Source organism: Argiope bruennichi, chromosome 5, assembly GCF_947563725.1.
Source record: "Argiope bruennichi chromosome 5, qqArgBrue1.1, whole genome shotgun sequence".
NCBI classification, from domain to species: Eukaryota; Metazoa; Arthropoda; class Arachnida; order Araneae; family Araneidae; genus Argiope; species Argiope bruennichi.
In genome coordinates, this window is record NC_079155.1 from 124,737,239 (window position 1) to 124,752,789 (window position 15,551).

The 15,551-nt window shown below is 28.1% G+C and overlaps 1 protein-coding gene across 2 annotated transcripts in view; it reads left to right on the forward strand.

Moving 5' to 3' along the window:
- Positions 1 to 15,551, forward strand: part of LOC129968725 (structural maintenance of chromosomes protein 6-like) — a 91,131-nt gene that overhangs the window by 50,467 nt on the left and 25,113 nt on the right. For both annotated transcript variants that reach the window (XM_056082907.1, XM_056082906.1), the window contains 3 exons: positions 5,445 to 5,623; positions 10,958 to 11,059; positions 13,097 to 13,290. In XM_056082907.1, coding sequence (XP_055938882.1) covers positions 5,445 to 5,623; positions 10,958 to 11,059; positions 13,097 to 13,290 — 475 coding nt within the window. The remainder of the gene's footprint in view (positions 1 to 5,444; positions 5,624 to 10,957; positions 11,060 to 13,096; positions 13,291 to 15,551) is intronic.

Here is a 15,551-nt window from a genome sequence, read left to right on the forward strand (position 1 = left end):
TTTAAACTAATAGTCCCTCTACAAATTTCCCCACTACACAAGTGGGAAAATATTTGGCCCTGACAGGTTTCATGTGAGTTAGACCTTACGCAACGGTTCTTTAGTGGAATTGGATCTCGATCCTACAACCTTTCAGTTCCAAAATCAAGACCTTGCGATCAGGCCACTGTGGCCTTCAGTATTGGATATTTTATTTTGGAGATATTTTAGTTCAGCCTTTCAACTATAATTTCAATATTTTCAAATCTTTAATTTTTATCTTTTTTATCTGTAACATCTTCTGAATTACCTATAAAGACTGGCAATTCAGAAGATACTAAATGGACTTTTCTAGGATGTTAATTCTAGAATCATGTGTATCATCATTAATTAATATATATATATATTTAAAAATTTGTAATAAATGTTATTGATATTGTTAGCTGGTTGAAGTGCAGTATTTGTTTGATGTATTAAATTACTTGCATGATAGTTTTATTTCTGGTCTTTCAATAGCATTATTTAGTTTAGTCAAATTATCATAAAGCTTTGCTTATCTATTACTTTAAGGTGTTAAATAAGAAGGAGTATTATAAAAATAATTGATATAATTGTATGTTGAACTATTCATTATCTTTACCATCTGTCTTGAAAGCAGTTAGATGCTAACAAGGGGAGGGCACAATTGGAAAATTGCATTTGCAATGAGATTTAGTATAGTGGTAGCATAACCTATAGAATGTACCTTTATGAAAATATTAAAATGCAATTTTTATGAGAAAATTACCTTTGAACCTTGTGCATAGCTTATATATTAGTAATTTGTCAATGCAACCAGTTTCCTAGTGGCATGGTTGTAAAGATAACCATTTCACAAACGGGAAGTTAGAGTTTAATCCTCAGTGTGTCTTTTATTCTTTTGTTCCTTTTAATTTTTTCCAAAACTGTTGAAATTAAATAAAAAATTAAAAAATAGTTTTAATTAATATATTTTTTATTTTGAAGTTGAAGAAAAAGTCATATTTCTTAGTGATCGGGAAGCATCCCTTTTGAATTTAACATCTTCAGTGCATTAATTGATAGGTGCTGATATGGCAGGCAAAACTTTATACAGAAGATATTTTGAAGTTGTCTTGCTATTTAGTTGCCATAGAAACATTACTTGGATGGAATCTGATGGGTAAATTAAAATGATAGTTATGAGACAGTTATATCATTACATGTGAGCAGTAGAAGTAATCTTTGAAGTTTGCTTATATTAGAATATTTACCCTGTCAATAAACAAAGTCAAAAGGAACTCTGGAATGAAATTGAAGAATTATTTTTAAATGCTGTTATATAAGATAAAGATATATTGTTTTGTTAGCGTGGTTAGAAGATCAACCTGCACTGCCTTCAAACAAAAATTTGGCATAAAGGCTAAAAAATTCAGTTGATAAAATAAGAATTCCTGGCATTCTTGATGATTATGAAAATATTTTTGAGGACTTGAAGAAAAAAGGTATAGTTGAAGTAATCAGTATTGAAGACAGACAACCCTGACTTCCACTATCTTCCTCTTCAACCTATCCTGAAAAACAACTCTATGAAAAAGATCAAACCGGTATTCGATGATTCTACCAAAATCAAAGGAAACCCACAATTAAATGATTGCATTGTTAAAGGCCCAAACCTTCCTACTTACTTTATCTATTTTGAATCAATTTCTTGTGAGAAGAATGGTGTCAATGCTGATATCCATAAAGCTTTTCTTCAAATTTGACTGAATGACAATGATAGATTACCTGTGATCTCTTTTGTGGCAAGAAGGGGATCTGAATCTTCAGTCTACAGGAAGTTGTTTGAAGTTAAATTGAGTTCATTCCTATTCCATGCCATTCTGGGTTATAACTTAATAATTGTTTCTAATTGTTACAGTTTATCTTCAAAATATAAAATAATAATATAAGAAATCTATGTATGTTGAGAACTATATAATTCGTGTTGCTAAATCGGATAAATTAGAGAAATTAATCAATTAATAAAAAAATAAAAAAATTATGGCTCTAGGAAAGCTTGATTTAATGTAACTTTTGGTGCCTTAAAAGAGAACTATGATGAATCTCAAAAGACTTCTCCTAGATTACCAGATGTCCTTTACCTCAATCTTGTTTGGAATATCAAGAATGAGACATTAAAATTTGACATAGTATGAAATGAAGTTGAATGTGAAATCATAGAAGTAACAAAGGAACATATTCTTTCCTATATGTCACAAATTATTTGATTCAATTAGTATTAATGCTCTCATAATTTTGATACCCAAAATAATTTTACATGAATGTTGGAAAATTAAGGCTAATTGGGATGAAAATTTATCAGAAGTTTAATAAATGGGACAAGCAGTTGCAGGAATTGGACAAATTGCATATACCAAGTTGGATTCAAGGACATGAGAAGTCGAAACCTAGTTTACATGTCTTTTCTGATACTAGTCAACAGGCATATGCCATTTACATTTTCCTAAGGTACAAAGAAAGATAAAAAAAAAATTACTTGTAATTTAGTTGCAGCAAGATCTAGAGTAACCCATATTAAAGATATTTTCATTTCAAGATTAAAGTTGCGAAGCTATTGTATTGGACTGAGAATAACAAAATTGATATGTGAAGATGTCAAAGATCTTGATAAAATCCCTATTTATTATGGTAGGATTCCAAGAATTTTTCGTATTGGATAAAAAAAGGATAAGTAGTGGGTGGATGGCATTTGTGACCAATCGAGTGAAGAAAATAAGAGCTAACAGTGAACCAAATTAGTGGAATCATGTTATAGGGAATTTAAATCCTCCAGTCCTATCTTCTAGAGGATTTTCTGCCAAAACTTTGATTACAAACCTTCAAGAAAAATATTGGATATTTAGAGGCAGAAGATCAGTTGGAAAAGTGATTTGTCAATGTGTTACATGCAAAAAAATCAATACCAAACATATTGAAATGAATTTTGCTTCTCTTCCTGAACAATGATCAAAGATTTTGCCATGTTTGAAATGATGAGAATTGATCTAGCCACTCTAGTATTTTTGAAAAGTAGAAATAAATTGTGAATAGTTTTATTTACTTGCAAGATTTTCAGAGCAATACATCTTGTCTTGTATTTGTTGACTGATAATTTTTGTGAACTCAGGTGATTCATAATTTGTCGGGGTAACCAACATTCATCTATTTCAGATAATAATTACAACTTTGTAAGAGCCAAACACCTTTTGCAGATGGTTGACTGGGATAAGGTAATGCTGACGGAGTTACAAAAAGAATAATTTGGAAATTTATACCTTATTCACCTCTTTGGTGGGTGGATGGTGGGAGCATCTTATCTCCTTGGTTAAAGATTTACTCAAGAGAAGCATGAAGAAAAATTATCTTCGAGTTTTTCGTGTGCGAGTGTGAAAGTGTCGTCAACTTTAGACTTGTCACATATGTGTCCATCAATGATGATCTTGAACCTTTGACACCTTCCATATTTATATAAGAAACAAAAGAATATGGTATGTCTGATTTTGACAATTTCGCATCTGCCAGTCTGCAAGAAAGATATCTGTATGGAATGAGACTTCATGAAAACCTTTGTAAACATTTCAGGTTGGAATGCTTGGTTCATTTAATACAAAATACAAAGGAAATTCAGGATATTCATGGAATTAAAATGGAAATAGTGCTGGCAGAGAATGCATATTTTAAAAGACTGTTCTGGTCTTTAGAAAAAAAATTACTGAAATATTTCCCAGTATGGATGGTGTTATTTGTCTTGTTAAAGTGAAAACCTCTAAGGATGAAATTTTGCATTCTCTTTAAATATATACAGTTTCTGCAGAGCTTATTCATCAATAATTTTTAAAAACTGCAAGAAAAAACTGTTTAAGCAGTCAAAAAAAGCCAAGAAACTCTTCATTTTTTAAAATATTAAAATACCCAACCAAACAGTTGGGAAACCTGCATCTAGGAAATAAAGATGTGGACGTTAAATCAAGACTGTCAAGAGATATAATCTTTAATTATAGACTTTTATTTTAAGTTTTAAAGCTCAAATTCAAAAGGTGGGAGTGTTACTTATGTGATTGATTTGATTTAAACAACTCAACAATTTCTTAAAAAGATGCAAACTCTGATTTAAGAAAATGGATTCGAACTCTTGCAAATCTTACTTTCATTAAAATTCTTTTCTTGCAACTTTAAGCATTATTTTGTCACGCAAATTGCTGAGTTCCATATCAATCTTACAGATTGAAAGAATCTGATGTTCCAGTATTTTGGTAATTAGAGAAGTCTTATCTGTGGTATTTTGTTGATACAAAATGCTGTTGCAATTTAAAATATGGTCTGTTAGTTTATAGTGTTCAATACATTTTATTTAAATCAGAGTTATATTAAAAAGATTTCTATAATATAAAAGTGTAAATATATTTTTCTAATGAACATTTAAATTATAATTTTATCTATGTGCATGTGTCTTTTCTTACTTTAAGTGATAAAAAAAAAAAAAAAGCTGTGACCTAAAAAAAATAAATTATTTACAAATTGCTGCATATACAATAATATGTTGTTCACTGAAAGGATTGGGGGAAAAATGTCAGTTTTTGTGTTGCAAAAGCAAAAGTTTGCAGTCTATACCTCTTAATGCTGCTACTTCTACTAGAGGGTATTTAATCTGCCATTTAAGAACACATTTGTCATATGAAGGACTATAGTATACACAACATTAGACATTTCTGTTGATATAAGAGATGCATGTTGCTTAATGTAAGCATTTCACTAATGTTCTTGGACAATTATGGTATTCCTTTAGATTCTAAATCTGACATTTCTCTAGTTATGCAGTGAATGATTAATTCTTTATACATGCATGGTCATCCAAATCTGTATACATCCTGTTGATTCTAGTTTTGTGTTGAAAATCTATTTTTGATTTCATCAGTACATTGCTAATAGTTTCTTTATATGGTCAGCTCTTTGCAAGCTAATAATTTTTCAAGATTTTGGTGACATTTGATCTTGCATCTTTATGTATGATGAAGGTGTGCTGGTGCTCTATAAGCTGGATGGTTTGATCTAGAGCTAGCGAATCTGGCTCATATTTGGTAGCTCTTGGTAGGCTGGAATAAGCATTTCAGAGCAATACTTTAAATTCAAAATTTTGGCATTTTTCTGCAATAGCTACTACAAATATTGTAGTACAAAAATGATTTATATATCATCTTTTCAATAATATTAATTTTTTATGCAGTGCAATTTTGTTATATTTAATTAGTTTTTAAAAATAATTTTAAGCATTTTTTCAACAGGAAAACAAAGATTTGTAAGAATTCTGAACAAATATATCAAGAATGATAATGCAAAAACATAAGAATTATAGAACACCACAAAGTTATTGATAATATTATTTCATTAGTGTTGAATTTATTCTTATTTTCCTCCTTAATGAATAGGTGTATATATGGAAGTAAAAGACCCTAGGTGGGCAGCTGCTGTTGAATTTGCAGTTAACAGTTCATTGTTGAACAGTTTTTGTGTTGATAATCATCAAGACTCCCAAGTACTGAGAGATATTCTTAGAAAATTTTATTCAAAACCACCTTCAATAATTATCAGTCAGTATGAATCACAAGTAAGTTTGAATATCCAATATTTGTTATTTTCAGATTTATTAAAAAATCATTATTTTTCTGAAGAAGGTTTATTGATAAAATTGGAGTAATATCAAGACTTTGATATTTCACAATTTTGTATTAATATCTTTATATATTTTATAGCTAAGTTGAATAAGAAAATACTTTGAGTTATAGATTTTAAAAAATCTGGATAATTATATATGCATGTAAGTCAGTTGATTATGCTGAAAATGCATGTTAGATTAAGGAATGCCAGTTTTGTCTGATACTGCTATTGATATATCTTGTAATAACAATATTTTCAAGTCTATGTACTTACAATATTTTAAATTTAATAAAACTTTTTTTTATTATTTATTTATTTGCTGCTATATTTCTTATTTTCATTCTCTCTTTTCTGTGTCATCCAACCGTTTACCTGGCTGCTCAACTCCCTGACACAAAATTGAACCACATGACACAAGATTTTTAACTCTTGGGTTTCTATTTTCTTCTACTTACCATTAATATAGGAAAAACAGAATTTTCATATTGTTTGTTTTTATTGCAGTGATCTGAAACGCTATTATCTTCCTTTAGTTATTGACCAGAAAAATACAACATTAAATTTTCTTTTCTCTTGCAGTCCTTTTCTTTCAGAAAGATGGAGCTTGGTAGTTTTGAATGATCTTATATTTTGATAAGGATTGTTTAAGAATTAGTGGAAATCATTAAAATTAGAAATTAAGAAAATAGTATTTTTACTGTAACAGTGTAAAAAAGAGAATATTGAAAGATAGGGGAGAGGAAAAAGATATAAAGAAAAAGAAGAGCTAAGGATTTGGTAAAGCAATAAAATTGATTTGGATTTAATTACAACAAATTGAAGCATTGTTACAAGTTGTATTTAAAATAAATTGGAAACATTTCTAAAAATTAAAGAGAGACTTGATTAAGGATTGAATTGATACTACAGAAGACAATATTAGTTCTTTAAAATGATTAAATAACTTTCATGAAATTAATTATTTCAGAAGTTAATAATAGAAACAAAGTAAAAACGTTCAATATTGGGTTAATTTTTTGTTATTTCAATTAAATATGTTAAAAATGAATTAGTTTTTAAAGTTAAAAATAACACAGTTGATCTAGAAATGTGCATTAAAACCACATGTGCAAATTCTTTTAGCTATTGTCCAGTGTTTTGGAGGAGTTCTTGTGATAAATAAACTGAGAAATGCCTTTTTTGCTTTTACATTATACATGGCTAGCTAAGATCCAGTTCTTCTCTCTGCATTATGAAATCCCTCAGTGCATTGAAAATTTTCAATTTTTACATTCTAATAAATGTCTTGTTAGAGAAGCCGATTTTATGAAAATTGTTTTCATAAGAATTATTACTTTTTAAGTAAAAAAAAAAAAAAAAAAATTAAACATAAGCTCTAGCTTACATGGAAGTTGTACCACAAAACAGCTATTCCTCCACCGATCAACTCATGTATCTTTTTCTAATGATAATTATTCTACTTTATGAATTATTTATTGTTAGTAATATTCAAATATATTAATCAAAATGTTGTCAATAATTATAGAGTCAGTAAACCATCCAAGAGGAGATTTAAAAAAACCTTGAAAATTCAGGAATTTTAAATCTCTTAGTTATATTTTTCCCATCTAAAAAAATGCTGATCTCTAAAGATTGCAAGAATAAAAGATTGTAGTCATTGCTCCAAAAACGAAACAATAACATTCACAACTGTGTAATGCAGGAACTTGAATCTTTTCTATTCTCTCCCCCCCCCCCTTTTTTTCTGTATAGACCAATCCAGTTTCGATTTGTGAGATAATTGTTCTTTTTCCATAATTTTCCTGGATTTTTGTTAGTGTGCATGCATGAGACTTCTGCAACTATGCCAAAGGTCAGAATACATTTCTCTGGCTGGAATCTGTGGACACATAACAATAATATTTATTCACTTACACAGGAGTTTATTGAATGGTTTGTTTATCACTTGAGAAATTTTGAGCTTATTCATAGCAGATTGGAGAATTTTAAAAAAAGAATGAGCTGCTCAAAATCTGTATTTAATACAAATTGGACAGATAAAAAAAATAACCCCCTGAATTTGCTGAAAGGGTTCGAGAAGGCCCCCAAAATCTGTTTGTTGCTTGCTGCTTGTTTTGTAGGAAAATAATAAGCCTAAGTAATATGGGAAAATGGATACTTATTGGTCATGCTAAAAAAAAAGGGAACAAAATTGTGTATCAGTTAAAAAAAATCATAATTAATATGAATATCTAAAGAAATGAAGGAGAAGGTAATATGTCAAGTCCGAAAGCATCAAACTTAATGTCCGTAAATATACTGATTTCGAACTTAGTTCAAGAACATTAATTTAAAACATGACTTTTATGGACATTTAAACTTATTGCATCATATTCACCCTTTAATTCCTTCAATGAATATCGAAAGTATTTTCACGTATGTCCACTGAAACTAAAATAGTTAAAAATGTACCGTATGAAAATGATAACTGAAAGCTCTACAGAAACTGATTCTCAAATACATGAATTGGCAAAAATGAATAAATAAAGTAATTTTGCTTTGTAATGTTTTTTTGTTAAGTCGTCATTAAATGTTATGTATCATGATAATAAAAATGTTTTGCCTTTTATTTCATTCGAGTCCTTAATTTTATGTTACATACAATTAAAGAGCATGAGAGGTAATAATCCTCCCTTAATATAAAAATGTTGTCTTGCCAAATTCTAAATATTAAATAAGAAAATTTTTTTGTATGTAAATATTAAATTGTTGCTTCCTTTCCTTGCTTTTTCCACTCCTTAAATTCATACTGCATTATAACGAGTGAATGAATGCTTATTTTGGCATTTCCTCGATTCTCGAATATACATATAGGGAAACACCGGGATTTTTTCCCCCTCCTGGATTTGAGTTGCAACCCTGATTTATTCAAGTTGAAATACTATCATTTGAATTGAAATTGAAGTGAGTTCCAATTTGGTTAGTTTTTTTCTTTATATCTCTCCCACCATCAGAATTGTAAATTTGATGAAACTTTAATTATGGTAAGAAATGATTTGCTTATACTGCAGTTTATGCATTTTTCAAAAACTATATCAAGTTTCTGAAACAAATGCAGCTTATAAGACATATACTTAATAATTTTTTTAAAAAGTTATATATATATATATTGCTATATGAGTAAAGAAGTTAAATTTCCATTGATTTGTAAACTCATTATATTGTGTAATTTTTTTGTTTGAACTCTATAGAAAAATTTCATTATTATTATTATTATTTCCTAAATTTCCCATTTGAAGAAAATAAGCATTTTGGTCTATATATTCATGTTGTTATATTACCATGTTTATTTTGTAAATTATTCTTACCAAAATAAAAGATTGAAGGATAATTATTTTGTTGGATTAATATATGTAGGTTTAAAAGAAATAAATTAATTTTGATTCATTTATGTGTGGATCAAATATTTTGTGTAATTTTAGCTGTATATGAGTAAACATAGATTTTAGTTATAAAATAATAGATTCTTATTTTTGTATTTATTATTTTTCTGCACTTATTCATGCAATTTTTAATTCTTTCCTAAAAAAACTTTAATCTTCGCATAAATTTATTTTCCTATATTTTTAGAAAATCTTTGAGAGAAAAATTAAAGAGCCTAATTGCTAATTTGTGATTAATTAATTTCTTAAAATAGCATTTTAATTGAAAACTTTTTATTTTGGTTTTTTTTTTAGATATTAGTATGAATAAATTATAAATTAATTTTGTGGGAATATTGAATTAAATTAATGTTATGATTGTTTATAAAAAGTAACTTAGAATATATGCACATATTTATAAATATTTTCATCATTTTAAAATTTACAAGCTAGCAGCGTCATATATATTTTATTCATTTTATTGCCCGTGCACAAACAGTAATAAATTTTTGTTTATTGGTATAAGTTTATATGTACCAGATTCAGATCACATCTGACTTCTGGTTGATATGTATCCTCAACCTACTTTAATGCACCCTCACAAAGCAGGTTGCCCAACAGAATAATATCATATTGACATCAGTGCAAGATTCTTCTTGGGACTTCCGGATCTAATTTAAGGGTAGGTTCTGCATCATCCAAATCCATGGAATGATAGAGTACTTAAAGTTTGATAGGTATTCACCTGTGCTTGGGTGTCTTTGAATAATATCCTCCTTTATTGATTTTAAAACATCTTTGTTCACACTTGTTGTAAGTAGCTCTAATTTTTGAGAAAGATTCTTTTTCCAGTCTGTGTTATCCTCTATCCCACTTTAATTTTTTAAAACTTAATATCTGCTGGATGATTACTGGATCCTTGCAGCAACATCATAAGCTTTCATTCTGTGCTGAGGTTTGATGAGCATGCTCATAACGGTTAAATTTTATCTGTATTTTGCATAAAATGTATGGTGTTATGGCTATGCTTTTAACCTATTTTTTGAAAATTAATTATAAATAATGTTATTGCAGAAAATTAAAAAAAAAATCACCCATAGATGCATGTTTTTACCCTCTAAATTAAATTTTTGGCAAGTTTGGTAATTTCAAGCCAATAATCTGGTCTGTAAAGTGTCAAATCATGACACACATGTACCATAATTATTAGTAGAGAAGTTTATATGGCTATTTAAATCGTTTTCTTGTCAATTTTTTTTAATTAACTCATTTTGAATATATTCTTTTATATGTTCTTTATAATATCTATATAGAATATTTCAAGCTCTGTATTTAATTATTCAACTGTATGTGGATTCATGTTACTACTTACATTATAAATGCTCCTTATGCTTAATATCATTTATGTATTCTATGCAACAGCCTTTATAATTTTTTTTATAGCTAATGTTTCCAAATGTTTTATAGCAAATGTTCTCAGTTTTAGAGCACAGTTTACTCATTTGAATTCTGCAAATATTTTAGGGGGAGGGAAGGACACATTTTTTCTTTTTTCTCAAATCTAATTGTGGTATGTAGCATAAATCATAGGCAATAGAAGTATTTTGTACATAGTATTGTTTTATTGCTTTTGTTTTGTTCAACTTACAATGAATCTGTTTGGATTTTTTTTAAAGCTGATTATTGTAGAAACAAATGATATTTCCTTACAAGTGTAATAAAATAAGCTTATTATATATATTTAAATTTAAAAAATTAAAGGTTTCACGATTTTGTCCACATTGAATGAAATATATTTAATGTTTTAAAATATACTTTATTACTTTAAGAGATTCACTGAAATGTGATTGAACTCTGTTACTTTAACAGTTTTCTTTTCTTAGATGTTTGATGTCCAGTATGGAAGAGCACTGTCTAACTTTCCTACAGTTTTAGATATGCTTACAATAAACAATCACCTGGTTGCCAACTGTTTAATTGATCAGGTTTGTGTTTAAAAATTAATACTTGATATAGTTAGCTACAACTCTCATAATTGTTTACTTTAAAATTCATTTTTTTATATAATATATTTAAAAAATGTAGTATGCATGATAACATACATATTTCTTATAGACACTCAGCAAAAAATTAAAAAAATAATAAAAATAAATAAATAAAAAAATTTAGAAATTCAACTTTTGATGACACATAAATGATTTTTTTTTTAATTTGAAATATAGATAACTAAAAAATAATGCACAGAATTTTGTTAGCAAAGAAAAATATTCTTGAAGAAATATGGCTAAACTATAAATCTATATTTCCTCTTCCTCTACTATAGTCCTCTTCCCCACGTTCATTGAATCCTTTCTTTGGCTGTTAAAATTAATATTCATTAAATTTTAATATCCAAAATAGCAAAGATAGCTTTTATTGTATGAACTTATTTATTTACAATATTTGATGCCAGAATACTATTAATTATAATTTTTGTTTGCTATTTTTGGTAAATTTATTCAAAAATATTATTAGAATTATTGACTCTTGAAAAGGCTCATAAGTTTATAGTATGTGTGTGTTAGGTATGTGAAACAAACAAACAAACAAAATGCGAGGGAGCTGCATATCCATGTTTATAGTATTTATCAAGATGGCCAGCTTTCATAAAAACAATGGATTTTATTATTAAAGCTCATTTTCCAAATAACATGATTGTCATTTTCAGCACATGCAAAAATAATTAAAATTTCAAATAAACATCCCTATCTCTTTGGGTGAGGGGGATCGATGTGGGTAATGGATCTGAGTTACCCACATTGATCCACTCACTAGTTTGCTCTGCAAGAAGTCAGTAGAAATTCCTACCTACTGATATTTAATTCCTAGCTGTAGGCTTTGTATTATTTGAGAAAAAGAGACAGTCGCAACAAAAATAAAATATCAAATGATTATTGTTTTAATATGACATATGATTCTGAATTGGTTATTTCTTCTCCTACATTATATTTTTAAATTCATATTATGTTTATTATATTTTACACTTTGATATTTTTACCTGTTATGTCACTTATTTATGCTCTTTTTTGTCTGGAAAAATTTTGTATAGTATAATAATCCTTGTTATACTTTTGTGTAAATTTTATTTTCTCTTAAAATTGCTGAATGTTGTGCATTTTGTGGACATTTATTCAAACACCATTTTGATAAAATTTTCTTAAATATGTAAATAAGTATAAGTCATTTTTAGTTTACTTAGGTCTGAACTCTCTAAATTACTAATTAATTTAAAATTTTTGTTTATCAAATAATTTAATTCCTTAATACGTTAAAAAAAGTCACCCAATAGAGTAAAACTTGAAATGCTCTTTAAGTATTTTTTTTTTTTGTGTGTGTATTATTAATTGTTATTTGTGTAGTAAAAGATTTATATAATTTTTCTTGATAAAAAGTAGGCATGGAAATTAATTTTTTTCGAAAGTTGCCAGTGTTTGTCTTATTGATCATCCATTCAAAGAAGTATTTGCTTGGTGCAGTAAATGCAACATATGTTTTCTTATGGCAGTAAACTAGAAACACAGTCTTTATCAACTGAAATTTAATTCCAAATAGATCCCTTCTAAAGATCATAAGAATTAAGTTATTAAAGAAATAAAAGGCATTTTTAATGATTTTTTTTAAACAGTTAGATATCTGCATTAAAGGAATAATCAGAAAATTTAATTTTTGAAGAAAACACATATTTAAACAATATTTTAATAAGTAGAAACATAAAAAAATTTGCTTCATCCAATTACAGAAATAGTGTTATTGCCAATTTTTAATCTTATTATAATTTTTGATAAGCTAAAGTTAAGAATATAATTTTTAAAAGAGTATAATTAATCTGGACATTTATTGAAATTTTGTAAAAAAACTAAATTTCTAAAGTGAAAGTCATTAATAAAAATCTTAATTTTTTGAGTTTAAAATATTAAGTGTCTTACTTTCTTATTGGATTTTATATCGGAAGCTTGTTGACAAATTCGAAATTTTTCTTTTAGGCTCAGATCGAGAGAAAAATTCTTGTTGAAAATGAGAACGATGGTATAGATCTCATGAAAAATCCACCAGTGAATTGTCAATCGGCCTATTTCATGAACTGTGATCAAATATGTTTTAACCCTTCTCGCATCTACTCTTTTGGGAAGAGGACACCAAGATCAAGATTGAGTGCTATTAGAGTAGAAGATATCAAGTACATATTATAACTCCTGATCCTTTCTTCCTTTAGTTTTATAAAATATTAGTTGCATTTGACATTAAATATCTGGCTGTTAGAGATTATTGGATGTGAACATTTTCAATTGTTCACATCCAATAATTCTTTAGATTTGAATTATGGACTTAGTTTTAATGGCTTTCTCAGCTGGGTATTTTTAATAAATAGATAGATATTAATAGTCATGTACTCATACTATTTTGAAAATCTTATGCACTTTTCATTGTGCTATCCCATTATTAAATTTTCAGTTTGAGGAATTTAATTTTTAAGTGTCTAAACTTTTAATAATATGTGTGCTGTTTCAAAATATGTGTAAAAAGCAAAGGGATAGAAAGAATAAACATTCAACAGTGAAGTTTCATGAATGGCATAATATATCAGATTATTCCATTAAAATTTCTTTAGTTAAATAAAAAAAAATTCAGTATGCTGCAACGAGAAATCAAATCAAGCTAACAGCTATTTTTATACCTGCAGTTATATTACAGGAAAGACCAACTGTATTTAAAAATGCCTAAATTTAATTTTTTTCGTCATATCTTACTTCTGAAGTTAAACACTAATTGTAATTGCCTCAGTTTCTTTCTTTCTTCTTCTTTTTTTTTTTAACTTAAAGGTGCTTTAAACATTAACTTATTTAACATGAAAAGATAATCTAAATCTTCATTTCTTCAACAATGAAACACCCATGAAAAATATTAGAAAGCAATAGTGAAAATAATCTGGTTTCATTATTGCAATGACAGTAGGTTGCAAAATATATTTTAAAACATCTTTAAATTAAAAAAAAATTAAGTTATGAAAGTTAAACAAAATTTTATTTCAACTAAATTTGTTATCATTGAAAAGATTATCTTTTGAAGTTGGAAATAGTGTAAATATTACATTTGTGCTGTGATATTTTCGTATATTATAGCATGGAAATATTAAAATCTTGCTTCAGTTTTGGTTAATTAATAATTTTAAAAAAATCACTTTGAAGTGCATATTTTAGTCGCCCCCCCCCTCAAACAAAAAATTACTTTGGTTCAAATTTAAAAGCCCTAGATCTAATGAAATGTCTTGACGTACCTGCAAATTCTTCTTTATTATTAATAAAGATAATTTAGTAATTGATTTGTTTCAACACCATTTAAACATATAATATTGGTAAGATGTTCTTTGTATTGCATTATAAATTTGATGTAAAAACTTTTTTAAATATACAAAGGATGTTCAAATGAAAATGTACGAAACACCGTAACAACATAACCATTAACATATTTGCCTATGCCGCTAAGGGAGAACGTAGCGAGACAGGAGAGAGCAAAGGCTCTTATAAAGAACGCTGTTCAATTTACGTGGCCATGCATGTGACTTGTTGACTTCCTCGAAATGCAGAAGAACCATTAACTCTGATGTGTACTATGAGACACTCCGAAGACTACGCAGGTCCATCAAGAACAAAAGACCGGGGCTACTCACGAAGGGTGTGGTTCTGATCCATGGTAACGTGCATCCACAGGTATCCAGGGTCACACACGCGGAACTGGTTAAGTTCAAGTGGGAGCAGCTCAACCGTCCCTCCTACAGTCCAAATATATTGCCCTGCGATTTTCATGTGTTTGGTCCTCTGTAAAAACATCTGAAAATGTACCTCTTCAACTTGGACAGAAACTCAAGGACGCTGTGAAAGACTGGGTCCCGTTCACAGCCACAGGAATTCTGGGAACAATTAATCCTTCTGCTCGTTAATCAATGGGATCGTTGTGCTCAAGCCTATGGTGTATATTTTGAATAAAGTCTTCATTTATACCCACAGTGTCGTTTCGTACCTCTTCATTTGAACACCCTTTGTAAATAGACTTTCTCATAATTAAATTTTTATGAAAGTGATTTTACGTTTATGTTCTAAGTTTCCTTGTCATCAACCTTTTAATTTTATATTGGCATTATTAAATAAGTTTTACTGCAGAGTAAACTCAAGAAGGATTTTACTTTTCTAAAAGGCTAATTTTCAATTAGCTAAATTTTAATTTTTAATTGAACTAATTTAGTTTATGCTTTCATCTACTTTCTACTGCCTGCCATAAAGAGCTAATGCATCTTGGCCTTCTAGATTTTATAAAAAAAATCATTATATTATAAGCATTTGATTAAAGTAGTAGTGCCATATACCATCAGGATGTCTTTATATATATTTAAAATAACAAGGAAAAACTGAAAAACCAACTCTAATTGCTGATTTGATTTTG